The sequence below is a fragment of the Anopheles merus genome, chromosome 3L (genome assembly GCF_017562075.2).
Source record: "Anopheles merus strain MAF chromosome 3L, AmerM5.1, whole genome shotgun sequence".
Lineage (NCBI taxonomy): Eukaryota > Metazoa > Arthropoda > Insecta > Diptera > Culicidae > Anopheles > Anopheles merus.
In genome coordinates this window covers 36,333,308-36,359,781 of record NC_054085.1, presented here as the reverse complement: position 1 = coordinate 36,359,781, position 26,474 = coordinate 36,333,308, and the positions used below count along the sequence as shown (strand labels likewise).

Genomic DNA, 26,474 nt, shown 5'->3' with positions numbered 1-26,474 from the left:
ACCGGGTGCGCATGTGCCGGGGTGCCGCTTGGCCAAGAAGCAAACAGACGACACGCGGGGCGAAAGCGCACTCGTTGTGGAATTGTTTTGAGGAAAAGCGCAATTTAAAAACACTTTAACAACTGGAGACCAGGAGTGAAATAACCAACTTTACTTCGAATCGATACCTTCAGCCTCGGAGCACCCACAATTTAAAGCTTCTCGCAACCGGCTTGCGCAAATTACGCGTGCGAGAGGAAGAGAGCGAGAAAGAGGAGAAGGGAGAGACGGTCTTAAAAAAACGCACCCCAAAATCCACACAATACGCAAACGGCGCCTCAAGCGAGTGGTTAAGCAACCTGCGAGAAAAAGGATTCTCACTCTCTCACTCTCTCTCGCACACGCTTTCTCACGCTCTCTGTTTCACCGCTCTGCTTTCGTCCTTGCTGCTGCTGCTGCTGCTGAAATAGGGGAAAATCTAGTCAGCTGAGCGGTTCGGGCTAGTGCGACTACGACCAGGACGCGTCTCCTGTTCCATCCAGTCAGCAGTGTGTGTGAGGCGCTTTCATCGACAGGACACCCCGTCGCACTTAGAGCGGTGCGCCCGGAAGTTGGTGTGATTGCCCACCCTCCAATTTTGTGGGCTGTGTGAAGGTGTGCGTGTGAGTGTATCTAATCTCGTGAGTTGGCGCAAGTGGCAAACAGTGGTGTGCTGCGTGACAAGCGACGGCAGCCTTCCTAAGTTGGTCGTGTCGTGCTGGCAAAAGTATCGATTTTTTCGACTCTAGCGAGCTTTCCGGATGTTGAAACTAAAGTGCGCTTTTCACTGAGCTGTGTGTGTGTGTGTGTGTCTTTCGTTTGACGTAAAGTTGCTCTTTCCTTCGGGAAGAAACGACTAATTTTCATCGGGTCCGCGTGTACAATGACAACAACGTCGTCGTCCGCCGGCGGCGGCCCGCCGGAAGTGCGAAGCAGCCGGATCAGCCAGAAGCAGCGCACCCCGAGCGACGGCACCGACTCATCGTCGTGCAGTGCCCGCGAACCATGGATTTCCACCAACAAGATCCTCAACAGCAGCCTGTGCGGCCGGCGCATCAACAGCCGCAACCCGAACTTTGACTACGACGAGACGAAGCTGCTGATCGCACTGTGGGGCGATCCGGTGGTGCAGAAAACGCTCATCACCACGCACAAGAAGCATCCGGTGATTGCCGAGCTGGCGCGCAAGATGCGAGCCCACGGGTACAACCGGTCGACGGAGGAGATTAACACGCGCATCAAAAATCTGAAATGCTTTTACAACCGCATCAAGAAGGATATGGCGGCGGGCATTATCAACCAGACGACGTGGCGCCATTACGCCGAGATGGATGAAATCATCAGCCGGCCGGTGTTTGGCAATAATGCGGCACGGTTGCAGGTACAGCAGCAGCAGCAGCAGCAAACGAATCAGTCGGAGTCGGAGGAGCAGGGAAGAAATGAGCAGGAGGAAGGTGGAAAGGACGAGGTGCATCAGTTGCCGGTGAAGCTGGAGCTGATGAGCGACGACGATGATGAGTACGAGCCGACCGAGATACGGGCGGAAGATCTGCTTACCATCGATGCGAAGTTTCCGGACGACTCGCCAGCACCGACACCGAGCCAGCGGTCGATGCGAAGAAGCAGGGGTAGTGCCGTCGGTGGTGGCAGTAAGAATGGGAAGAATGCCACCAACGGACGAGCCGCCGAACGGAAGCAAACGGAGGATGAAGATGAGGACGACGATGAGGACGACGATGACGAGGAGGAAGAGGACGATGACGAAGGTAGCGACTTTGATGTGGAAAAGTAAGTCCCTTACTCCCTCAGCAGAGGTCTACTAGGATCGTTAACCTTACTTTTCTTCTTTACAGTGAATTCAACGATGGCTTGGATGAGTTGCTCCAGAAAGCGCAGGCCACCAAGACCAACACCATGGGGAAACCGGCCGGCCCGAAACCTGCTACCAATGAGAGCGGGTTGGTGATAAAGACAATTACCTCCGGCAATGGTACCACAATTACGGCAACGGGCGGCACCTCCACGAGCATACCGACGGCCGGGAAGATATCCGTAGTGCCGACGAATCTACTGATGAAGCAACCGACGGCAGCATCGGTCGCGTCCAGCATGGCCACCCCGATACAGATCTACACCCAGCCGACGATGAGCCTCGGGAAGGGCGTTGCGTCTGCCGTGCCGGGCACGGTGGGAGCTTCCGCCGGCGGCGGTGGTGCTGGCGGCGTTCCGGGAGCACCAATGAAGCTGCTCCTAGTGAACACCGTGGGCAAGGATGGCAAAACGCAGCAAATACTGACGCCCGCCTCGGAAGCGACGGCCGCCGGCATGCCCAAGCTGCTGCCCGCCGCGATGCCTCACACCAAGCTGCCGCTCTCGGTCACCGGCCAGTCCCCGATCGTCACCATACCGACCATGAATGTGCCCGGCAAGGTGGGCCTCGAGCAGCACAAACCGAGCGCGACCGGCGGGCGTTCGGCGTCCGGCGGCCAGTCGGCCGGTTTCCGCACCCTGCTCACCCAGCTCGTTACGATACAGCGCGAAAATCTGGCACTCAACCAGGAGCGGCTCGCGCTGGAGAAGGAGCGGCTCGAGTTCGAGAAGCAGTTCGGTGGCTCGCTGGTCGGCATGGTGCGCAACATGAGCACGTTCTTTGCCGGCATGCTGCAGCAGCAGCGCAAGGAGCAGCACCAGGTGAAGGATTCCGGCCAGCGCCCGGTGGCACCACCGGCGGACAGCAAATCCCCGGTCGAGCAGGGAAGAAAAAGCCCGGACGGCAGCAAATCCCCACCGATCGGGGAGAAAGAACTGGAAGCCGTTCCCACCACCGCTGCTGCTGCTGCTGCTGCTGCTGGTGGTGCTTCGTTGGAGTTGAGTGAAATTTCATCCTCTCCTTCCTCGTCCGCTTCTACATCGCGGGTTGCATCGCCCACATCCACCACGAAGGTGTCGGCTGGGGAGAATGAAAAGGAAGCGAAGGATGCGAGTGGTACGAAACGGCCTGCCGAACCGTCCTCTTCCTCGCCACCGGAAGATTCTACCGTCGTGCCGGCCGCATCCACCGGGAAGGCGACATCCACGTCGGACGTGACGCTGCCCAAGAAGCGCCGCATGATGACACGCAACTCAGCGCAGCACAACACAGCGCACCCTGCCGGAGACGCTAACCACGGAGCTGCGGACGACGATCCGCTCAAGACGGAAATCATCAGCGATGCGGACGAGCAGTGAACGCGATGCGCCATACGTTTAAAGTTTTCTGTTCCTTTCTTTTTCGTTCGTTTTTTCTCGAGTGCTTACTTTAAGACCACTTCGATGCTTCGATTGCTTCGTTACAATTCCATTCTATTTATCGCTTGGTATAGGTTTTTTATATAAACCCTATTGAATTATGTTCGTTCAGGCACACTGCACGATTACCAGCTCTCGGGCTGGGAAAAAAAGACACTGTAAGATCTAAAAAGAGATGAAATACATTCCACGCAAAACCCTGCGAAGTGTGTGTGCAGGACAGTTTCTAGTAACAATTCTGGTACACATTGTTCATCAGCTCCATATCACGTATCTCCATGATGTCCGTCTTCAGCCGCTGCTTGATGATTTCGCGCAGTATGTCGCCCCGGTCCTTCTCGTCGTGGATGCCCATCCGGTACAGGGTCTGCTCGTCCGTGATGCGCAACAGTGCCCGGCCCGTTATTTCATGCTAGCCACACCGGGAGGAAGGAAAAAAGGAACAGCATTCACTATGAAAGATTGGGCGAGACATGGCGTAAACTAAGCTTACCCGCTGGAACAGCTCCTGATACTTGACGCACCGTTCGTTGCAGTGCCGCCAGAGCCACTTGAGCGTATCGGCCACCGTCCACATGTACACCGGTTTGGGGCGGGCCATCTTTAGCTGCAAATAATGAAGCGTTTGAGGTGATGCGTACACCGTTCCCTTGTTGCTGGTTGCTGGTGCTTACCTTCATCGGAGCCGTCTCCTGTGTTTTGTGCATCAACACCGTTTCCTCGACCATTTTCCAGTCCTTTTGGGGCACCGTTTAGCTTTTGTTCAGGGCGTTTTGGGAGCTACGGGAAGAAGAAGGTAAACAAATCCGGACAGCGATTGTAAACAAAGCTCGGGCAAGCTGTCAAACGTTTGGACCTGTGTGAGTAGTACAGGAACCGCGCAACAGAGGGCGCCATTGTGACAGGCTAGGTGGCGTTTCGGAGAACGATTGTTTTTATTGTTCTTAGTGTTTTGGTGTGAAAATTATATATTATTTAGAATAACAAAAGAAAGGTTACGTCAGGTAAAAAAGTTTGGTAGGGGATGTAGAAGAACTAGCAAAAAAAGTGTTACAAAATCTTCCTAGCTTAAACAAGACAGTTCAGTATCAAACAGAGCCTAGAGTGCGTAAGTAAACAAAACAGCAATTAGTCTAGCAACTACTATTTAGAAGAAAAAAACTCAATTTTCTTATTCCTTATTTCAAGAGGTAAGTACCAGTATCAAGAAGAAAGTGCGCAGACCATTGGCTGAAAAGTATTGATCTTTTCAGCTTACCAGTCATGCGATTGCTGCAATTCTTTCGACACTTTCCGATACGAATTACACATGCACATAAACGTACACACGCAAGCCTGCGCCTAATTTAATGTCCCCCCGAGAAGGGTGTGGGGTGAGAGGGTGACGGGAAGGTTGAGTCGCAAGCCGGAGTGACGCAATAAAAACAGGACCCGGAAGGTCCGAAGGCACAAAGGCTACGTCGCGGGACGAGAAGCCTCGTACTACGCAACCACCATCGCACGCACGCGCATGCGTGTCTTGCGTACCCAGTTTACCGACGAGCCGACGAGGGGTTGGAGGGAAAATGCAATGAAAAAACCCACCCTCCCAAACGGCAGCGGCGGCGCAGGAACAGCAATGACCAAACACGCCGCTTCAACGTGGAATCGAACCAGGCGCATTCGACAGTCGTTCGCGTGTACGCATTTACCACGCATCGTCGCTGGCGCCTAAACCGTGCGAGCCTTCTGTGCACACTCTCCCGTGAGTGTATTGCGCTCTCTCTCTCTCTCTCTCTCTCTCTCTCTCTCTCTCTCTCTCTCTCTCTCTCTCGAACCGGAAACGCTTACTAACAAAAGCGAGCAGGGGAACGACAGGACACACGGCCTGCTTCGATATCGATTTTTCCTCGCTCGTTGGCAGCGCCGCGGGATAAAGGCGAGAAAAAACACGCGACCGTGGACAGTAATGTTTCGCGGTCCGCCTAGTCACATTTAGGTACACGTTCCAAGTGATTGTGTCTCAGTGTGTGTGTGTGTGTGTGCGTGTGGATAGGGTGTCCCTAGTTGAATGTCACCAAGGCGGGCCGCCACGATACGGTTGCGTTTGCGAAACACCCTTGGCAGCAGGGCGCGGCGACAGCAAAGCAAGCAAACCCTCCCAGCGGCGTGGCCCAAAATGTGGGTCTCCACGAACAAGGTGCTGATCGGGTCGGTCGGTGGGCTGAAGAAGCCGCACTGCCGCAACCCGAACTTTGACTGCGAGGAGACGAAGCTGCTGATATCGCTGTGGGGCGATCCGCAGGTGCAGCGGACGCTCATCACCACGCACAAGAAGCACCCGGTGATAGCGAAGCTGGCGGAAAAGATGCGCGAGTACGGCTACAACCGCTCCACGGAGGAGATTAACACGCGCATCAAAAATCTGAAGTGCTTCTACAACCGCATCAAGAAGGACCTGGAGACGGGCGTCATTAACGAACCGTCCTGGAAGCACTTCCAGGCGATGGACGAAATACTGACGCGGCCAGTGTTCGGTGGTGCGAATGCGGCTAGCCGGTATCCACCGACACCGGGGGTAGCGGCGAGTGGGTCGTCCGATGCAGCGACGTCATCGGGTGGTCGCATCACCCGCCCACGACTGTCGGCCGGTTCGGTGAGCGGGGCCGAGCTGTCCGAGCTGGATCCGGACCAGATCGAGGTAAAGCTGGAGCTGGTGAGTGACGAGGAGAAGGAGATGCTCCATCCGGAGGACCTGCTGAAGAACGCGGAACAGGTCGAGCTGAAGGAACCGAACCTGCTAATACCGAAGGACGAACCGATGGAGGAGGAGGAGGTGGACGATCCAAACGATCCGGACTTTGAGGACGAGGGCGGAAGCGAAACGGACGACGAAAGTTCCGGCATGGACGAGGCGGATGAGAGGTACGGTGGCCGTTTTCTTTCTTAATACCATTAACGTTTATGTCCTTTTTGGTCGCGACAGAGGAACCTATTGGCGCCTTTCGCAGACAGAACGGGAAGGCGCCAACTGAACCGTTCAGTATTTGATTAGATTTTTATTTCTCATTCAAATGCATTAAACTCAGCGTCCCAATGAAACTTCCTTTTAAAAGGATTTTAATCGGACTACCTACCCCTTTTGTAAAGTGTGTACAGTCCATCCCAAAGCAAAGCAAAGCAAAATGCCCAACTTCCCTTAGCGGGTTCGGCGCTTGCGCACACCCGAGTCTCTTTACCGTAAGCGAGGGCAACCAATGCATTTCCCCTCCGTCTGGCACAACAAACACAACAGCAACCTATAGGAAGGGGAAAACTCACCCCTATTTTGACAGTAGTGGGAGGGGGCGAGAGGGTCGCAAGCACGGTTGCCGGCGCTCTTTGCGTCTGCGCAAAGTAGGCGCGTGTAGTGTCGCACGTGTTAGGTCGGGTGTTCGACTCTGTTTTTGTTATTTTCCCCTCGCACCGCTCGTCAACAGGTGGTTTTCGCATTTCACAAACAGTTCATTTGACTTACACTTTTTTGTCTTCTTACTCTCTTTCATTTTAGCGATCGATCGACACGTTTACGGCGACGGACGAGACGAGCACATAAGCCAAAAAAGACGAACCCAACAGCCGGCGGGAAAAATGTACCGACCACCACGTCCGCGACTGCTAGCGGCACATCCACGAGTACTACCACGAGCACAAGCACCGCAGCCCAACCGAAAGTACCATCAATAAAGATCATCAATTATGCTGGCGGTGGTAGCATAAGTCTGTCCTCCGTTGCCAATGTGGTAAGCGCCGTATCGTCCGGCTCATCGACGGTCAGCATGACGACGCTGGCAGGGAGAACGGATGGTGGCACGACTACCACCACGACCACCACGACCCCAAGCAAGATCTCGCTCGTACCGACCAACTTCCTCCTGAAGCCGCAAGCCGCCTCCAACCTGCAAGGCTTCAAGCAACCGATACAACTGTACACCAAACCGACCGTCTCGATCGCAACCACCAAGCCCACACCCGGCCTGTCGCCGATCGTGTCCGTTAATGCGAGTGGAGCAGGAGGCACCGGAGTCACACCCACCACCACTAACACCGTTTCAGCGGCCGGCGGCACTACTTCCGGCGGTCCGATGAAAGTATTTCTAGTCAACACGCTGGCCAAAGATGGATCCGGCCCCAAGCAACAGCTCATCACACCGACCACGGGCAAGCAGATCTACACCACCTCCACCGGCGTATCACTGCAGGGAACGTCACACGTGTCGGGACTGCCGCAAATCAGCATCCAACCCAAGCAGCTACTAACCAGCACGGCCGGAGGTCCGCCAACAATCACTAGGAAAATCATTCAAACCTCCACGCTTCCCTCACTACGGGCAGCGGTCGCTAGGACAGCAGTGCCGCCACCGAGGTTCGGTGGATTTAAGGCACTGCTGCAGCAGCTCGTGGGCTTGCAACGGGAGAATCTCAGCATCACGAAAACGCGCCTCGTGGCGGAGAAGGAACGGTTCGGGAATGAGCGGTCCGTTGCGAACTCGCTGCTGGATGCGCTCGGGGAGCTCAATGCGCTGCTGACGGAGGTAAACGGTGAGCTGATGCCGCTCGGGAAGGATTCGGACGAGGACGAGGGGGACGACGATGGGTTGATCAAGATTTCGTGCGACAGTCCGGCGTCTAGTCCGGCCCGGAGCGTTAGCAGACAGGAGGACAGCTTGAAGGCGGAGGTGATTAGCGATTCGGAGGAAAGTTAAGGCGAATAAATGATTAGATCTGCTCTGAGAGATTCAAAGTGTGCAAATGCTAAACGAAAGTGTTGTTCAAGTTGTTTTAATCATTTTAATTTGATTACATTCTTCCAGCGACTTCAGAGGACACTTATCGCCACTATATCTAGATAAAATGTATATTGTTTCTCAGGGAAATGGGTTCGATATGAGTTCCTGGAGGCATATGGGTTAGTTAGGATCTCTATGAGTTCTGCATAAGTTCCAGGAATAGAGTGAGTTTAGGATCACATAAAAAATAAGTATGAATTCAGGATTTGTTCTAGGATCGCTATGGATTCAGAGCAGTTCCAGGATCAATACAGATTGAGGATCAACTCTAGAAGTGGGCTAGGTAACGGATCCCAGTTCCAGGAATGGTATGGGCTCAAAGTAGTGATGGGAAATAAGATGCTTTTGTCGGAATCCATTTCCAAAAAGTTCTGGAATCTGTTTCCGGATTCGATTCCGGAATCGGTTTCAGAATTGGTTCCGAAATCGGCTCCGGAATTGGTTCCAGAATCGGCTGGGAGTCGGAATGAATTCTACGATTGATAGCCTCAAAGAATAAAAATTTACTAGTAAATGATCCATTCTCTTGAAGATTCTCGGATTAATTTCTGATTCTCATTGCGGAGCAAATTCCAATTCTGGAGTCAATCCTGATTCCGTTACTGGGGCAAATTGCGATTCGCAGGTCAATTCCGATTCTGGAACCGAGTATGATTCCGGATCCGGTTCCGGAGTCGATTTAGAAATCGGCTGTGGATTCAACTCCGGAGTTAGATCCGAGTAGGTCCAATTCCGAGCTTCCACCACTAGTTCAAACCCCAAAACCGGTGTGGGTTTGCAAACAGTTTCGCTTTTGGTGGAGGTACAGAATCAAACTTTCTTGATGTGCCCTATGGACCCATGTGCCATTCAGTCTTTTTTAAATACCTCTTGCCATTCTCTGGATGTATTATATACTCTTGATTATTGTTTATAATCGGACCAAATTAACTGGTTATCCAACAACTGATAAAATGTACAGCCAGGACGAAATAACGGCACGTTTGAATGTTGTCATTTTCAAAGCGCCTTTCCCAATGTTCGAATTTGTTTCCCATGGTGGGCTTCTCGACCGCATGATTTTGGAATTTGTGTATCATGTTATTTGAATTTGGGCAAGAAAATGAGCAAAAGTTCAGTTTTTACAGTCATTCATTAGGTAATGATCCCTTCAATTCATCGGTAATCTTCAACAACGATATATATTTTGTCCATTTCTACTGCTTCTTCACACCCACTGTGCAGCTGTCAGTGTAGGCTCCACCAGCACCAAACACAACACACAGCCAAACGCACGACAACCGAGCAGACGGACGGACGCACGGGCGCACGCACACGTCCGCGGAAAGAAAACGTCGCGAGTGCATCTGCGAAGAGAGAAAGAAAAAAAAACAAGGGCCTGCTGCTCCCACACCATTTTGGGCCTGTTTTTGTGTGTGGCAGGGCAGAGACACCATGCCCGTTGTGCCCTTAGCCGACGGTCGATCGATGTGAAAACTGTGCAAAAGGTGTGTGTGTGAGTATGTGTTTTGTTGTTGTGTTGTGGCGTTCAGTGGGTAAACAAAGGCCAAGGGGAAGGGGGAAGGGACACTGCCTGATTCCTCCCACATACCCACGCACGCACATTTCTTCCACGAGTCCCAATTGTGGTTGTGGGTAAAGTGGGGAGGGGGGCGATGTCGTTCTGTCGTTTTTCCATCCCGAAAAAGTGTACCAATGCACCAAACAGTTCTTCATTCCGTGGATGAAACGCGCCTGTGTGTGGGTGTGTGTGTGTGTGTGTGTGTGTGTGTGTGTGTGTGTGGTGTGTGTGTGTGTGTGTGAATCAGTGTTATTGATTAAATGCGTGACCCCTCACGGCAAGAAAGCCCCAAAAGGTTGTTGGGTGAGTCCTCCTTGGCCCCACATATGGTTTGGGAGCGTCTTGATCTGTACACGTTTGCAAAGGAGAGGGAGATAAGGTGCGAGAAAAAAAAATCCAATACACACGCACACCAACCAATCCCCCTCCCCCTTTGGTCAGCAAGGATCAGAGGAGTTTTCCAAGGGGGATTTTCGCCTGCTTACGTCATATTGTGGTGGGTCGCATCCCACGCGTCCCGCATGTGCCGTGATTTTCTCACTAAAGGAATCATATTCTGTGCTGTGCCAATGGAAATAGTGGAACTGTGAAGGCATTTAATCCGTGTGATAAAACACGCACTGTGATAAGGATTTGTGCAACGTGTGTGTTCGTGACGGTGGATGGTTTGTGCAAGGGGGGCGTTAGGCTTTACAGTTTGTTGCCATGCTGTGGAACAGAAAAATGGCTGCAATCGGCGCACAACAAGCGTGTTGTGTTGATGGTTAAAAAAAGCAGTGCAATCTCAACTAATGTTTTCCTGGTAAAAGAAGCAACATCCAAGTGGACTGTGGAGATATTCCCACCCAGCGGATTGGAAAGGTCAAACGTTCAAGTGTTGGAGAAAATTCCAGCTTGCATCGCGCCACAAGGCCACAAAAAGACACGAAAGGATGGAAAGAGGAACAACATGATGCTTTTGAAGGTTTTGTTTTTCGAGAATTGTTTAATCAATTGTATGGGGACATTTGAGCAATAACTTATTAAAAGTCGATTTTATTTCTAGTCAATGTATCAAATAACTTCCGGTAACTCTGCCATATGCTGGACCTTAAGAAAGAAAGAGTTATGCTGTTGGGCAATTTAAGCATACAAATTATACATTTTCTCTCCTTGCCGCATTAAGAATGTATGTCCGACCTGCGACGGTTAAAAATGTTACATTTTTTCGATTCTTTGCCTTACCTGCCGGCCCACCCTGTTTTGTACGCCGGCGGTGGCGTGCAGATAGTTACGGTATAATCAATCACACACAAAAGTAGGCGCAGGAGGCATTGAGTGGATACAGCCCCCCAAAAAAGAACGGAACACTCACACACATACTTTTTTTTCCTTCCGCTAATCTTTCCGCCAGCACCCGAGCAACCCGACAACCGCCGAGAGAATTTGTTAAAAAAATCGCACTCTGGACATCTTCCAGACTGGAGCCGAAAGGCACGTTAAAGCTCTGCAGGGAGTAGCATATACAACAACAACAACAACAACAAAAAACAACCCATCGGGTCCCAAAAAGGTGAAGCCAAAGTTCTTGGCAGTCCGGCCCGACCGCGTGGGAGAAAACCGAGTAAAAAGAAACAAAAACAACATTTCCTCTCCCTACCCTTCGACGGTCAAGAGCAGCGCAACAAACCCACACACAGTCAGAAATATGTACGCACAAACACACAGAGTGTGGAAAAAGGAAATCCCAAAAACGCAAAGTTGACCGAACGCGCCCTGGGAATGGCGAAGAGAATGCCACGACTTAGCCGCGGACCGTTCCTTTGCACTGAACAGCCTCCTATGTTTTTTTTTTTTTTTGTTTCGCCGATCCACGATCTTCTCCACTCTTTAATCCACCCCAACCTCCGCCTCCTCCCCTTTTTACCCGTATTAGTGTTTTCTGGTCACTTCCACTACATCCCCCGTGATTGAATGAGTCGTGTGTTTTTGGTTGTTTTTGTAGCTCCAACACCGAAGCGAACACAAACACACAACAGACTCATCCCCCCGCGAAACATTGGAAAACCAACAATGTAATGAACATTTAAACAAAAAACACTAACAATCGAATGAATTTAAAGTTTAACGAAAAAATGTATTCATTTTCCTAGCAGCCCCGATAGAGAAAAGGGAAAAGGGAAGGAAAAATAAACCATAAGCAATTGCAGTCGGTCTAGGCCGGGGCCGGGATCGTTTTGTTGCCATCTTCACTCGCACCACCTGAACCACCACCCCTCCCACAAACCTGCCCCCTACCTCCCCTACTAGAACGCCGAAGAATGAAAAGGCATAATCTGTAATTAACATTTGTCGTGGGAAAATTTCCGAATCGTGAGAAAGTTCCTAACACACCGGCGGAGAACCATCACCACCATCGCCGCCACGTCTTGCCTCCCGGAAGAGGGATTGCTGCTGCGAGCTGCCCCTTTAGAACACACATACAAACACACAGCGATGCCGGGAACCGGTTCCCGCGACCACCGAATCGCCTTCAAAACGACCGGATCATTCTCGGAAGTGTTTGTGTGTGTGTGTACCTCGGGATCTCGCGCTCTCTCTCTCTCTCTCTCTCTCTCACACACTTCTTTTCTTTGATGAAGGAGCATGCGACAAGACGGGCGGAAAGGAGGTTGGAATGGATCGCGCGCGCCCGGTGTGGCAGTATTTGTTTCCAGTAACAAAGTTAGATTAAGATACGTGCTTGTATCGCACCTTGTGCGTGCTTGTAGGGAGAGAGGAGGCTGTGAAGAAGAGGGAGGAAGGTGTACACATCATCTCAAGATGATCGCCTTCTTACAGCTCTCGATCCTCTCGCCACTGCGGAACAGCCCTGGGAAAGAAGCTCCCCATGGGAATCCGATCCTCGTTGCCATCCCTTTCCTTCGGTGTGGGAAATCGAGCTCCACCGTTTGCCTGGGAATATGTCATACGGGCGGGACGGACGAGTTCAAACATCTTAGATACCCTAACTGTCTGTTTGTTTCTTTGCATGTTCTGCGCACAGCCACAGCCAGGGAGCGAGGATAGAGAGTACTAGGGGGCAAGACACGACCGCGCGCGCAACCGGCCGTCTTTGGGCGGAGCGCGCTTTCGGACCAGAAGCGTAACAGGAATACAGGAAAGTGAAAGTGCTGCTGCTGCTGCTCATCCGCCGGCGATCCAGCACAAGGGCACTTGGTGAACAAAACATTTCTGCAATCGACACGCCGTCCAAAACCATCCAAACCGCATCACCATGGCCATGTCGAAGGGATTCCGCGTGCTGGAGAAATCCAAACCACCCTCCCCGCACAGCGTGCTGCTGGAGCATCGGAACAAGCCGGAAACGCTGCTGTTCGAGTCGCAGGCCGTGGCCGTGCTGTGTAAGTATATCCCGTGCGTTACGTCTCGAATAACAGTTCGCTTCGGGTGTGTGCGCGCGTAGGCTTTAAGGTATTCTTTGGCTAGGTCGCTCTAGTGTTACTCACGTGTGTAGAATGACGCAGAAGTCGATGGATGGATGTTCTTACGGTCCAAATAGTTTACGGTTGGCTTACTCCGACCAGAGGGGCACCTAGATTGATTATGTTGTACCGAATGCACCAGCGGTCAGGGTTTTTAGGCGAGCGTCTCATTTTCAAGGTTGGATGCTCGTTGTGGTGCGAGAGATTTCGAATGGAAAACTGCAGTGGCTCATGGAATTGATGGAACAGTCCTGGAATTTACTTTGTACAAATATCATGGCCAGTTCTCAAGCTAAAATTTCAAATGTTGATACCATTAGATAGATTTTCCAGGGGTTCTCATAGTTATGGGTTGACTCTTTCTTGTGGGGAGGGATATGATGAAAATTGGACTCTATGGCACCCTTTTTGGACAGGCTTCTTTGAAAATCCAATTCAATTTGGCCAACACGATTGCTATATAGTCCAATTCCCATTACATTAAGCTTTCAGGGATTTCAGGGAAGAAAGAGTCCTCCTTATTATGCTATTAGATTATTATGCTTTGTCTGCAATATTTAAACCAAAGTTGACAAAAACTCCTCAATTCAAAGCCCTTGTGTAATACTAATTATTTGAAATCGTATTTTAAACATAAATTATAAGTATTTTATGCTTAACAGGGTTTTCTAGGAGTTCCCATAGCTGTGGGACACTTTATTGACTCTTTCCTATATGAAATGAGCTTAATGTACCGGAAATTGGTCTCTACAGCATCCTTCTTAGACAAATCCAATAAGAATATACAAAGATTTTGTCCAGGCCAGTTATCCCAAAACTTTGGTATCAATTTTGTTAACCACTGTATTTTAAATTGAGTTTTTTCTCTGTAAACAGTTACTTTTGATGTACTTGTAACCCTTTTTCCTTTTACCATCGATTTGTTGTGATCAAACTTTGGGTGTGTAATTAAACCTCCCATTGCTATTAGTTTAGACCCAATTATTAGCAATTCAAATAGAATAGGGGAGGGTTTTTAGTTCCAACTGCCGCCCACCACAGTTTGCCACCAGAAGGTGAATCTTTGACCGGCCGGTCGGATAAAACAAAACACCAACAATATCGATGAGAAAATATCGATTCAAAGGTGAAGCTTTCGCTCACGTGTCAGCTGTGTGGTCGTCCCTTTGGCCGGCCGGAAGAACGACAAAAATGATTAATAGCCGTATGCAGCATAGCAAACGCTTCAGCAGAGCAATCATTCATTGGTGGAATGGTGGGTGTTGATAAAACTTTGTCCCTCCCCCGACCCCCCAGCCAAACGATGGTCATACATTTTAATCATCATTTTGGCAAATCAAATATAGAAGTTGTGCTGGAAGTGAAGGCGTTTTTGGGTTGTAAATACCAATTAGTTTGCTTTGTTATGGTAATTTACGGACAAACATTTCCCTCTCGGTTTAATTTTAAATAACATTTACTAATCAAATGGTCTCTCTCTCTCCCACACACAGCGGCCCAAGAGACGGAGATCGTCCGCAAACAGTACACCAAAGTGCTGGACGCGTATGGCTGCCTGGGCGTGTTGCAGTTGAACGCCGGCGACAGCTCCCTGCTCTACCTGGTCATGGTGACCGGGTGCTTTTCGGTGGGCAAAATCCTCGACAGCGAAATCTTCCGCATCACGCAAACGCAGTTCGTCTCGCTGCAGTACCAGCCGACGAACGAGGACAAGGTGGCGGAAATACGCAAGGTGCTCAACTCGGGCACGTTCTACTTTTCCTTCTCGAATGTGGCTGGCAGCGGTGGTGGCGGTACCGGACCGACCATTGCCCAGCCGTTCGGGTTCGATGTGACGTTGTCGGCACAGCGGCGACGCCGGACGCGCGAAACCGACAATCGCTTCTTCTGGAACCGGATGCTGTTCATCCATCTGCTGCGGTTCGGCGTGGAGTGTAACTTCTGGCTGCTGAAGGCAATGTGCGGCTCGGTCGAGATACGGACGGTGTACGCGGGCAGCAAGCAGGCACGCGCCGCCATCATTTCGCGGTTGAGCTGCGAACGGGCCGGCACCCGGTTCAACGTGCGCGGCACCAACGACGAGGGCTGCGTGGCGAACTTTGTCGAGACGGAGCAGTGCATTTATCTGGACAACGAGATCACGTCGTACGTGCAGACGCGCGGCAGTGTGCCACTGTTCTGGGAGCAGCCGGGCGTACAGGTGGGCTCGCACAAGGTGAAACTGTCGCGCGGGTTCGAAGCGTCCCGGTCCGCGTTCGACCGGCACATGCGCACGATGAAGGCCAGGTACGGGCAGCAGGCGATCGTGAACCTGCTCGGCACCAGCCTGATCGGCAGCAAGGAGGGCGAGGCGATGCTGAGCAACGAATTTCAGCGCCACCATCGCGAGTCGGAGCACACGGACGTGCCGCACCTGGTGTTCGACTACCATCAGGAGTGCCGGGGCGGCAACACGGTCGCACTGTCCAAGCTGCGGCAGAAGATCGACGCAACGTGCGCCGACTTTGGGATGTTTTACGCGATCGGCGATGCGGTGTACCGGGAGCAGCGGGGCGCCATCCGCACGAACTGCCTGGACTGTCTCGACCGGACGAACTGCGTGCAGACGTACATCGGGCTGGAGATGCTGAACGAACAGATCACACTGATGGCGGCGCTGGCGGATAAGAAGCAGCAGATGAGCTCCCGGTTCGAGGAAGTGTTTCGCCAGATGTGGATCAACAACGGGAACGAGGTGAGCAAGATCTACGCCGGCACCGGGGCGATCCAGGGCGGCTCGAAGCTGATGGACGGGGCACGATCGGCCGCCCGCACCATCCAGAACAATCTGCTGGACAATTCGAAGCAGGAAGCGATCGATGTGCTGCTGGTCGGTTCCACGCTCAGCTCGGAGCTGGCAGACCGGGCCCGGATACTGCTGCCCTCCAATATGCTGCACGGTAAGTGGAGAGTTGTTGTACGAAAGATCGAGCAGCGATTTATTGATTTTTTCCTTGCTGTTGCAGCTCCTACGCCGGTGCTGAGGGAAATGTGCAAACGGTACGAGGAGTACGTCAATCCGCTGGTGTTCCGGGTGGCCTGCGGCACGTACAACGTCAACGGTGGCAAGCACTTCCGCAGCGTCGCCTACAAGGACGTTTCGTTGGCGGATTGGCTGCTCGATTGCCATCGTTTGGCACGATCGCGCTGTAAGTGTGAAAAATGCGATCGTTTAAAAAAAAAAGTTTTGCTCACCATTTTGCCCGTTTTCTGTTTTGCTTGCAGCGCTCGTTGATTTCAGCCAGGTGGACGATAGCAACGAACCTCCGGTGGACATATTTGCGATTGGATTTCAGGAAATTGTCGACCTGAACGCATCGAACATTGTCGCGGCAAGGTAATTGAATCGGTCAAAAGTGTTCCATTCCGTCAAATTAATCGTATTTTATCGTTCAAAAACAGCTCTGACAATGCAAAGGCGTGGGCGGAAGAGCTGCAGAAGGTGGTCAGCCGGGACCGGGAGTACGTGCTGCTCACCTACCAGCAGCTGGTCGGCGTCTGTCTGTACATCTACATACGGCCCCAGCACGCCCAGTACATCCGCGACGTGGCAATCGATTGCGTCAAGACGGGGCTGGGTGGCGCGACCGGCAACAAGGGAGCGGCCGCCATCCGGTTCGTCCTGCACGGCACCTCCATCTGCTTCGTGTGCGCCCACTTTGCCGCCGGGCAGTCGCAGGTGGCGGAACGGAACGCGGACTACGCGGAAATTACGCGCAAGATCGCGTTCCCGATGGGCCGCTCGCTCAAGTCGCACGATTACATCTTCTGGTGCGGCGACTTCAACTACCGCATCGACATGGACAAGGACGAGCTGCGGGAGGCGCTGAAGCAGTCACCGCACGATCTGACCGCGGTGCTGCAGTACGACCAGCTGCGCATCCAGCAGAACGCGGGCAGCGTGTTCAACGAGTTTCTCGAGGGCGAAATCAGCTTCCCGCCGACGTACAAGTACGATCTGTTCAGCGACGATTACGACACGAGCGAAAAGTGCCGCGCGCCGGCCTGGACGGACCGGGTGCTGTGGCGGCGGCGCAAGCAGAGCCCGGACGCGGACCGGCACCCGGGCTGGAATCCGGGCCGGCTGGTGCACTACGGGCGGGCGGAGCTGAAGCAAAGCGACCACCGGCCGGTCATTGCCATGATCGACATCGAGGTGCACTACATCGATCCGGAGCGCCGGGCGACCGTGTTCGGTGATGTGATACGCGATCTGGGCCCGCCGGACGGCACGATTCTGATACAGGCGTGCAGCCCGTCAGCGGGCGGCACCGACTCGGGCGACGAGGATGAGGGCAGCATCTACGACGAGAACCTGATGGCGGCGCTGATACAGGAGCTGACGCAGATCGGGGAGGTGACGCTGGTGCGCTTCGTCGGCGACACGATGTGGGTAACGTTCCGCGACGGGCAGTCGGCCCTGACCGCGGCCCAGAAGCGCTCGGTGCTGGTGTGCGGCGTGCAGCTCTCCATCAAGCTCAAGACGGAGAACTGGGTCGAGCAGGTGGAGAAGGAGATACTGCTCTGCACGCCGAACACGGTCAGCTTCTGCGACGGCAGCCAGACCGGGGGCGACTACAACAGCCTCGGCATACCGGAGATCCCGGCGCGCCCGAAAAGCCCACCCTCGGTACCGCAGCAGCCGTCCGCCCGTCCGGGGCCGCCCAGTCGCCCACCGTTACCAAAGTCCCCGCAAGCATCACCAAAGCATCAGCCACAGCAGCAGCAGCACCATCATCATCACCCGCGGGCGGGCGTCATCAGCCTGGGCCCGGAGATACTGATGGCTTCGAAGCTGCAGCAGCAGCAACAGCCGAAGGTACCGCCGGCCGTGCCCTGCCCACCGCAGCGACCGACACCACCGGTCGAGGAGTACGCCAGCTCGTCACCCGTGCCCAGCTCGCCGACGCACGGTCCGGGACAGCAGCAACCAGGCAGCTCCAACCTACCGCCCGTCGACACCGGTGCAATATACGAAGAAATCAATGACGACATTGTAAGTACGCGCAGTGCGTCGTCGACGATGACGAATACGGTCATCTTAAGCTGCTCTCGTTCGACTCTCTTTTCCAGCCCGTTCCCGAGCAGCCGCGTGGACCACCGCCCCCTCCGCCACGGAGCGACGTGTACGACCTGGACGTGGTGAGCAACAGCACCAACAGCAGCAGCAAATCGGCACCGACCAAATCCTCGCCCCCGGGCACATCCGGCAGCTCCGGGGCGGGCTCTCCCTCATCTACGACCGGCGGCAACGGTGTACTACCACCATCGGGACCACCCAAGGGAGCACCGCCACCACTTCCGATGCGACGGGGCGCACCCCCTCCCATACCAAATCGAAGCGGTGGTCCACCGCCGCTACCGGCCCGCCCAAACAATCCTTAGGGGAGCTGCTTTCCCTCCCATTCCTACCACCTAAGGGCATCATTATCAGTGTGACTGACTGACGTCACAGCTAATCTTTCTCCTCATCTCATCACATCTAGCTATCTCCGAGCAGTGGACACGGTGGTCGGGGGAGAGGACGCCAATGCATCGTAGAAGCGCCACCGCCACCACTGAAAGAAGAAAATGTAGAAGCAGGGTAGTTGCAATCAAGGCTCATCCCAAGGGAGCTGACCAGAAATAGGAAAAATATGAACTGTATTTAGCATAACTGCAGCAATTGTGTGAATTTGTGTTGAACTACTGCTACCGTACTACAACTATTACTATAACAATAGCCAGTACAGCTATTACTGCTATTATTACACACTACTACACCACCCATCACCATCAGCATGCATCGTGCGGTAGAAGAAAACAGATGCTTCTCTATTTATTCGGGTGTGTGAGACATTCCAAAAAACGAAACAAAAAAGCGTAGAGTAGACATATTATCCTCACTCATCACCAGGAACGAATGCATTGGGACCTACGTTACGATATACTCCTCGTTAAATACTGATGTTAAAGTTACACTATCCGTTGCCAGTCCGTTTTCATTACCTTAGGTGTTTGGAGGAAGAAGGCAAAGATTATTATTATTATATTAATATTATTTAACTATTAATATTATTGATAATATTATTTTACCGCTAATTATTATTATTATTATTATTATTGTAGTGGTTAAAAGCAATGCGGTTGGTTGCGGGGAGAAAAGTTAATTATGCGGCAAGGGAATCGTACCTATAGGCAGATGAAAAACTATTATTACACTATAAACGAATGCGGAGGCGCTGGTGGGTTCCTCCGCTGCATGAGGTGTAGAAATAAACGAATGCATTCACAGCTGAAGCAATAGTAGAGCAATTGGAAACAAAACTGACAACGCTTATTAAGTATATGGGGGTGCGGTAAGTAGTAGTGGCCAGCTGATAGGATCAATTAGAAACAGAAGAAACATCGGCAACAGAATCGGCGGCAGAGCGCATATGTCTGCCTCGTTTTGCGTTTACTATCGTGCAAGCTAAACCAACGGGGGTTGGCCGATTATTCCCAAAAAAAAGCATAAACGCATTACACGCTTAGCAAAGCTTCTTGCGCTCCGATCCGAAGGGACGAAGGAAGGATGCGCGCCCGTAAAACCACCCCATTTAATAACATAAAGTAAAACAGTTATCGCAAAATGTATTGTTAGCGCAAGTGTGTTTGCCAGTTTCATTACCAATAGCGTACGTCGTAGGGTACGCCAGCATTATATTGCGCAGCCGGGAAGAGTGCGAAATGAATCGAACTGACACGTGTGTATCTATCCAGTGTCCACCGCGTATGGTTATTGCACGTGTGGCGTATGAATGTAATAATGTTGCGTTTGCGAAAATATTTATCCGATTGAAAGTGTTCTGTGAATGGTGTCGTCTGTATGTGTGCATGGACGGGTGTGTGTTTGTTTGGGTTTGGGAAGCGCAAGCAAAAAGGCAGCAGTAGAGCAGCCCATATGATACACAATTACATATTATCATGAAACGAATGAATAAACAACATAGTAAAACCATTGACACCGCTTGTTGGTATATAGAAAGAAAGAAAAGCAGCGTCGGCAGATATACGGTATAAAAAATGTGACGCTAGGTGCTACATCTCTTTCCAAGCTATTTAAATACATACAGCGGTATAAAAATCGTAATAAAACGACAACAAGTTCATAAACGTTCTTGATATTGCAAATTATGTAGCCGTTTCTGTTGGATTTAAATTCAAATAAACTGTGTCTCTGCCATTCGAGCACTTTTCTACTGGCGACTGCTCGAACGGCGCGGATCGCACCAACTGTCAAGCGGGCGCTGCAGATCGGAAAGTGAGTGCGAATGCGTTTGTTTACATGTCGTCCAGTGGTTCTGTGCCGCTTGTTGGCCGGTTGTCCTGTGAATCGTTCCTGTAAAAACATGCCCAAAATCCTTAAAGAATGTGTGATAAAGCCCCTGTCGCCCGAATATCTACCGATACGTATCAACACGGAGCAAACGATGGTGGGCCGCAGCCCGGAAACACAAATACAGGATGAGCTTTGTTCGCGAAAGCAAGGTAGGCCAGAGATATGGAAGCGCCGGACACGGTCCATGGTGTGTGCTGTGTAATAAACCTTCTTTACTAATTCTCACAGTTTGCCTGAAAGCGAATCTGGAACAAGGGTACGTGTTGGTAAAATCGCTTGGCTTGAACCCGTCCGTGCTGAATGGCAAGGAGCTGAAGCGGAACATCGGCTACGAGGCGGTACACGGGGACATACTGGAACTGGTGCCCGGCATGTACAAGTACGTGTTTGACTTCATATACGAGCCCAGCACCAGCGAGGAAGAAAATGGTCCCCAGACGAGCAAAAAAAGCAGCAATGCATCCAGTTCGGGAAACAGAAGCGGTTCGAGTCGGACCAATGCCAGCAGCACCAGCAATGGAAAGCGTTCGCGCGAAGAAAGCTCACCGAAGGAGGAAACGGAGATCGCGCAAAAGGTGGATAAGACATCGAAACGATCCAGTTCCGGAAAGAGAAGCAGCCCGAGCCGATCCAATGCCAGCAACTCGGGCAGCGAAAAGCGTTCGCGCGAGGAAAGCTCCCCGAAACGATCCAAACAAGCAGCCAGTCCGGTTCCGGTGGAAAAGCGAAAGCCCTCGTTAGCACCCACGACCGAAGGAAGGTGGGAGGCGTCAGACGATAAGCTGCTACACATCTTCACCAGTGCCGGCGTGATGGCGTCGGAAAAGGTGGCCGCCTACGATATGGACGGCACGCTGATAAAAACCAAATCCGGCAACGTGTTCCCGAAATCGATCGACGACTGGCAGATCGCGTTCGCGGAGGTGCCGGCCAAGCTGAAGTCGCTGCACCGCAACGGCTACAAGCTGGTCATCTTCACCAACCAGGCCGGCATCGGGAAGGGCAAGGTGCGCATCGAGGACTTTCGGCAGAAGATCGAATCGCTGGTGCGGAAGCTGGGCGTCCCGATGCAGGTGTTCATTTCGACCGGCTCGGGCAAGTACCGGAAGCCCCGGACGGGCATGTGGCAAACGCTGTGCGACAGGCAGCAGAAGGACGACGGTGTGCAGATCGATCGAGCCCGCAGCTTCTACGTCGGCGATGCCGCCGGTCGGCCCGAGCTGAAGAAGCCCGTCAAGCGCAAGAAAGACCACTCGTCGGCCGACCGGCTGCTCGCACTGAACGTGGGCATTCGCTTTCTGACGCCCGAGGAACACTTCCAGAACCTGCCCGAGATGCCGTGGACCAAGCCGGAGTTTGATCCGCGCGAGGCGTGCCGGCTGGCGGTGAACGAGCCGCTCCTAGTGCCGGCCGGTGCATCGTTGACCGGGTCGGGGCAGGAGGTGATCGTGATGGTGGGATTTCCGGGCTCGGGCAAGAGCCACTTCGTGAGGGAGCATCTCGCGCCGAAGGGATACGACATTGTGAACCGGGATACGCTTGGCTCGTGGCAGAAGTGCGTGGTGCAGATGGAGCTGTCGCTGCGGCAGGGCAAAAGTGTGGCGGTGGACAACCTCAGCCCGGACGTGGAAAGCCGCAAACGGTACGTGCTGGTGGCGAACCGTGCCAAGGTCCCGGTGCGCTGCTTCCTGATGGATGTCGGCTACAAGCACGCCCGTCACAACAACGAGTTCCGGGAGATGACGGACCGGTCGCACTCCACCATCTCGGAGCTAGTTTTTAATTCGTACAAGTAAGGCCTGGGCTTGGGGCCGGAGCAAATGTATGCGCAGTTATTTACTTACCCTTTGGTTTCTTGCTCCCTTTTTAGATCCAAATTTCAAGAGCCGACCGTTGCGGAAGGTTTCACGGAAGTCGTCAAGGTGAAGTTTGTGCCGAAGTTTGCCTCAAAGAGCCACGAAGATCTGTACCGGATGTTTTTGCTGGAAAAGTAAGCGGCAGCGCATGGTTTTAACTTTTCGATATCAGTTTACGTTTGTACCTTTTTACACAATTCAACCATCACACCCTAAATGATACGGCAGCCGGTTCTAGAAGGATAATTCGAAAGTATTTGAAAAATTGAATGGATGAAAGAACATAGTTAAATAAAACAGTAAGTTCGCCGAAAGTTTAAACAGAGGTCGTTACATTTTTCTTCCAATACGGATAGTGTAGCGATGATTACTAGATGGCGAAGACATGATTGTCCCTGCTTCGGACGTTATGTCCTCTAGCGTCATTTCTACGCACTGTCATAGCGTCATAATACGTAGTCAAGCGTAGCAGGCTGTAAGCTCACTCGTATCAGAGCAGATAACATTTCCAAGATAAAGTGAACGAAACTCGCGGCTTAAAATTGGGGACAAGTGCGCTAATAATCATTATTCCTCAATCGTGTGGTGCATGAGCAGTTAAAACAGCGTTCCACTCAACCCTTGGAGCCGGTTGTCTGGAATATGGGTAATATGTAATGTAATTTACAAAGCTTATGTCCACCTAAGCATACCATAGTGCATCGATCAGCTGATCATCGTCATCATCAAACTGTCATCACTTATTTGTAAACAACGCATTCGATCGGTGGTATGCCGTGGTGAAAGAGTAAAATATTAGTTATTAAATATAAACGCTAATCTTCTGCAGGAATTAAGAGATCAAAGCTACAAACAACGAAATCGTCTGAGAAACGAACCAAACTTAGCTAAAGCAGAATTGAAAACGTTTGCACAGGAAAAAGGCAAAGCTTTACCACATTGAGGTGAGTCATCTCTCTATTTGTGTTTCACTGCCTAAATCTTGCGTGTGCTGGGATATTACGTTCCAAACTCATATCCAAAAATGATTTAGACATCTTTTTTTTTAAATTTTAGAGCAAAATGAATGAAGAAGTCCCTCCCAATGCCGATCATGCGCCGCGACAGGAGCTGTTAGGAAAGGCAGACTTGTTAGCGCAAGTAAGTAGCGGTAATGGAAGATCTACCCTTCATGGCGATTCCTACCATCTGCGATTGGGGTTGGTGGTGATATTGCGTGCGTTCCGGATGTATCAACTGGACAGGGCATTTGAGTTCGTGATCGCCATGGAGGATCCTGCCGGGAAAGATTTCGATGACATCATGTACCATTACTCATTGGCCCGGCTTTCCTCTGGCACTGTCAGCATACAGGCAAAGCATAAGCAAAGCAATGATGATTATGGTAAACAAGGAGTGCTTACGGAAGATTTGCTGTACGCTCGATGGGACAGTAAACCCAAGCCACCGTTCTCGATTGCGAAATACTTCCTCTCGTTTCTGGAGGTGGAGCAACACTTGGGTACAAATACGCGATCGTATGTGTTATGCACCAATTACGTGCTGCATAAACGCTTCAAAGGACAGTTTATCGAGAGGGAACAACAGTCAGATGAAGATATGCTGCAGTTCTGCTATGATGTTGGGGCAACCTGCTACCAGATTAATCCACAACATGAAAACAAAACATTGCAGGATCAATTGATCAACAGCGCTCTAGCCAAGCTTGGAAAGTTGATGGCAAACGATGTGTTTCATCGAAAAAAGATTATATGCAAAGATTCACTGTACTATACCTTCGCTGGGTTCATTAGCAAATGTGTGGATCGTTGTGATGCAAACGCAACCGAATTGAAGTTTAACGAAGTCTACTTCAATGCGGCCCCAAATACACACATAGGAATATTTGGCACAGAGTTTGCCAAGGAGTACCAAAGGTTATTGAACGATGGCAAATTAAAATTGAGAGAAATTTTGAAAACAGCTATAATAAGGATCGATCAAAGCTCATTGACTGCAGCGCTTTCTAAGGAAGAAAGTTTAGAACAGTTAATTTCAAAGTTTTACCAATCTTTCGTGCTCGTTTGCCAAACGCCAAACGAAGAGGAACTGATGATCAAAGCAAAAGACCTGCTACCAAAGTGGTGCAGTGCGGAGCTGGTTTTAGATAAGCTGCATACGTTGCTGTTCAATGCAATGAAGAGTACGAAACCGGATCCGATTAGTTTGACATTTCTGCAAGAAAAATTCCGAGAAGTTGATCCCAACGTAAATTTTACGCTTTTAAGATGTAGATCAAAAGAGTATTTCGACTCGATGCAGCAGAAATATCCTTTCTTTAAAATAGACCCGGAACGATTAAAACGCTCGAAGCTGAACAGTTTCATTGCTAGCGAGAATTCTGGTGGTATTTATGAGTTTAAATGCTCGCTCAATTTGGACGTGAGCTCTCTGATTGTAGGGCAGACGTTATCATTACATCAGTATGAAACACTGTTCATTGATAGTGCCATGCACCAGGATAAAAAGAAACTGTTGAATATTCTGGACGATCTGATGTCTTATCTGAAGGATGTCAATCATCCTACCATCAAGTTGATAACGTTTTGTGGAAAACTGGAGGCAGAAAATCTTTGCGAAATCAAGAAACTGTGTGAAAGCTATCATCAAAAAGTAGTGATTGTAGAACAGATTCTAGATAGCGTAGAACATAACAATCTTTCGATGGATGAGCTCACAGGCGAAGCAAAGGAACAGCTGTTCCATGATCATGAAAATCAAATCATATTTGGTACCGTCACACCGCTGACCAGCATTATACACGAAAAAGATAATTTGAGCTTTCTGTTGAAGGTGTTAGAGGTATTGAACCAGCCTGAGATGATGGCTAGGTACGATTCGATCGAACACAATTATGAGCAGATTAAGCCCTGGTACATTCACCGCCAATTCGTATCATTGGAAACTCCGGCAGAGGAAGAGAACATCACACGAAATGACAACGTAACGTATAGTGCAAATCCGTTTGGGGAGCAAGCAGAAGTTCCTTTCGCAGACCTGGCTAAATATGTTCTTCATAATGATAAGGACACTATGTCAGATGTAAAGAAGACTCTAGCGTTGAGCGAAGAAACACAAGATCCTCCTGGTTGCCGGGATGACGAAAATGATGGGAAAGTGTACATTTTCCTAAACGAAGCTGGGGAGGGCAAGACCACCTACTTTACCTAGCTGGCCTGGCGCTTGTCAACGTACGATCGGTCGCTGTATGTAATCAAGCTGATGGCATTGGAATATTCGACCGATTTCGAACGTTTGGAAGAATGTGGAGTAGACCATTGGAACGACACACAGATCGTGAGGCTTCTGTATCGTTTCATTCACCTGGCGCTGTTTGTTCCGAGCGTCTGCAGGCGTACGATCGAAGAGACGGATGTCCACAGAGCTGAGGCCGATCGATGTGCGGAACTGATCAGCCTGTCAAATGGACGAATAGTGCTCGACGAGACAAAGACAAAAGATCTGACAGCGATGCAACTGATCGAGCTACGGTTGTTTCGGGAGAAGTTTAATCAAAAACAGCTCGTACTGATCCTCGATGGGTTCGATGAGATCGCCCCTTACTACAAGGATGTGGTGATGAAATGTTTCACTTGGTTTGCGCGTTTCGAGAGAATCCGTAGCGTGTATCTTTCGAGCCGGCCGTATGATTTCGAAAACGATCTTAAGAATGCCTTTCAGAATTGTAAAATGAATCGTCTGAAGATGTTATCTCGGAAAAATGTTATACATGTTCTGCACAAGTATCTTTCGCTGCACATAGAAGATTACAGGGACTGTAAAAAGGATCAACGAGAGAATTTCCTCACTATACTGTATGTTATTATAACAGATGTTTTAAAAGATTCTGTCTCCGTTCCACTCTTGCTAGAAATGGTACTTCTTACTTTACGCCCTACAATCCGGAAACACGTGAATTTCAAGTCCTGCAGAGCATCAAACCGTCTTTTGGGGAATGCCAAATTGGACAAGTTACAGCTGATGGAGCAATTCGTTGCTAGGAAGTTGGAAATTTTTAACACCGACAAGTCCGGAATGACC

General features: G+C 51.0%; 5 protein-coding genes across 12 annotated transcripts; 4 read left to right on the top strand and 1 right to left on the bottom strand.

Moving 5' to 3' along the window:
* LOC121599503 lies at positions 1 to 3,487 on the top strand. The gene is made up of 2 exons (XM_041927355.1): positions 1 to 1,806; positions 1,872 to 3,487. Exons 1-2 carry the CDS (start codon positions 902 to 904, stop codon positions 3,244 to 3,246), a joined length of 2,280 nt encoding a protein of 759 aa, XP_041783289.1. The 5' UTR covers positions 1 to 901; the 3' UTR covers positions 3,247 to 3,487.
* On the bottom strand, positions 3,344 to 22,472 carry LOC121599509 (protein aveugle). The gene is made up of 4 exons (XM_041927373.1): positions 22,383 to 22,472; positions 3,981 to 4,086; positions 3,800 to 3,913; positions 3,344 to 3,718 (listed from the first exon to the last, which is right to left on the bottom strand). The coding sequence occupies exons 2-4, from the start codon at positions 4,032 to 4,034 to the stop codon at positions 3,533 to 3,535; spliced, it is 354 nt and encodes a 117-aa protein (XP_041783307.1). The 5' UTR covers positions 4,035 to 4,086; positions 22,383 to 22,472; the 3' UTR covers positions 3,344 to 3,532.
* On the top strand, positions 4,608 to 8,585 carry LOC121599505. The gene is made up of 2 exons (XM_041927362.1): positions 4,608 to 6,210; positions 6,836 to 8,585. The coding sequence occupies exons 1-2, from the start codon at positions 5,357 to 5,359 to the stop codon at positions 8,028 to 8,030; spliced, it is 2,049 nt and encodes a 682-aa protein (XP_041783296.1). The 5' UTR covers positions 4,608 to 5,356; the 3' UTR covers positions 8,031 to 8,585.
* LOC121599502 (synaptojanin-1) lies at positions 9,376 to 20,161 on the top strand. 4 transcript variants are annotated; one of them, XM_041927354.1, is made up of 8 exons: positions 9,376 to 9,601; positions 11,069 to 11,227; positions 12,701 to 13,058; positions 14,633 to 16,078; positions 16,145 to 16,327; positions 16,404 to 16,515; positions 16,581 to 18,174; positions 18,252 to 20,161. In XM_041927354.1, exons 3-8 carry the CDS (start codon positions 12,932 to 12,934, stop codon positions 18,561 to 18,563), a joined length of 3,774 nt encoding a protein of 1,257 aa, XP_041783288.1. In that variant the 5' UTR covers positions 9,376 to 9,601; positions 11,069 to 11,227; positions 12,701 to 12,931; the 3' UTR covers positions 18,564 to 20,161. The 4 variants fall into 4 exon arrangements, with proteins under 4 accessions (XP_041783288.1, XP_041783285.1, XP_041783286.1 ...); XM_041927351.1 differs by lacking the exon at positions 11,069 to 11,227; XM_041927352.1 differs by lacking the exon at positions 11,069 to 11,227 and having other exon boundaries at positions 9,376 to 9,609.
* LOC121599504 (uncharacterized protein F21D5.5) lies at positions 20,439 to 25,609 on the top strand. Of its 5 annotated transcripts, XM_041927361.1 has the most exons (4): positions 20,439 to 20,687; positions 20,767 to 22,330; positions 22,409 to 23,040; positions 23,224 to 23,269. In XM_041927361.1, exons 1-3 carry the CDS (start codon positions 20,471 to 20,473, stop codon positions 22,530 to 22,532), a joined length of 1,905 nt encoding a protein of 634 aa, XP_041783295.1. In that variant the 5' UTR covers positions 20,439 to 20,470; the 3' UTR covers positions 22,533 to 23,040; positions 23,224 to 23,269. The 5 variants fall into 5 exon arrangements, with proteins under 5 accessions (XP_041783295.1, XP_041783290.1, XP_041783293.1 ...); XM_041927356.1 differs by lacking the exons at positions 20,439 to 20,687; positions 20,767 to 22,330 and adding an exon at positions 23,451 to 25,609 and having other exon boundaries at positions 22,802 to 23,040; positions 23,224 to 23,338; XM_041927359.1 differs by lacking the exons at positions 20,439 to 20,687; positions 20,767 to 22,330 and adding an exon at positions 23,451 to 25,609 and having other exon boundaries at positions 22,802 to 23,047; positions 23,224 to 23,338.
* Positions 25,610 to 26,474: the final 865 nt, after the last annotated feature.

What these genes read in the sequence shown, in the direction of transcription:
- LOC121599503 (XM_041927355.1), top strand. Translation starts at nt 902, where the DNA reads ATGACAACAACGTCGTCGTCCGCCGGCGGCGGCCCGCCGGAAGTGCGA. An exon ending in AGCGACTTTGATGTGGAAAA is followed by an intron (nt 1,807 to 1,871) that starts GTAAGTCCCTTA and finishes TCTTCTTTACAG; the next exon opens with TGAATTCAACGATGGCTTGG.
- LOC121599509 (XM_041927373.1), bottom strand. Translation starts at nt 4,034, where the DNA reads ATGGTCGAGGAAACGGTGTTGATGCACAAAACACAGGAGACGGCTCCG. An exon ending in AGGAGACGGCTCCGATGAAG is followed by an intron (nt 3,914 to 3,980) that starts GTAAGCACCAGC and finishes CATTATTTGCAG; the next exon opens with CTAAAGATGGCCCGCCCCAA. An exon ending in ATCAGGAGCTGTTCCAGCGG is followed by an intron (nt 3,719 to 3,799) that starts GTAAGCTTAGTT and finishes CGGTGTGGCTAG; the next exon opens with CATGAAATAACGGGCCGGGC.
- LOC121599505 (XM_041927362.1), top strand. Translation starts at nt 5,357, where the DNA reads ATGTCACCAAGGCGGGCCGCCACGATACGGTTGCGTTTGCGAAACACC. An exon ending in ATGGACGAGGCGGATGAGAG is followed by an intron (nt 6,211 to 6,835) that starts GTACGGTGGCCG and finishes CTTTCATTTTAG; the next exon opens with CGATCGATCGACACGTTTAC.
- LOC121599502 (XM_041927351.1), top strand. Translation starts at nt 12,932, where the DNA reads ATGGCCATGTCGAAGGGATTCCGCGTGCTGGAGAAATCCAAACCACCC. An exon ending in GCAGGCCGTGGCCGTGCTGT is followed by an intron (nt 13,059 to 14,632) that starts GTAAGTATATCC and finishes TCCCACACACAG; the next exon opens with CGGCCCAAGAGACGGAGATC. An exon ending in TCGTTTGGCACGATCGCGCT is followed by an intron (nt 16,328 to 16,403) that starts GTAAGTGTGAAA and finishes TTTTGCTTGCAG; the next exon opens with CGCTCGTTGATTTCAGCCAG.
- LOC121599504 (XM_041927356.1), top strand. Translation starts at nt 23,457, where the DNA reads ATGAATGAAGAAGTCCCTCCCAATGCCGATCATGCGCCGCGACAGGAG.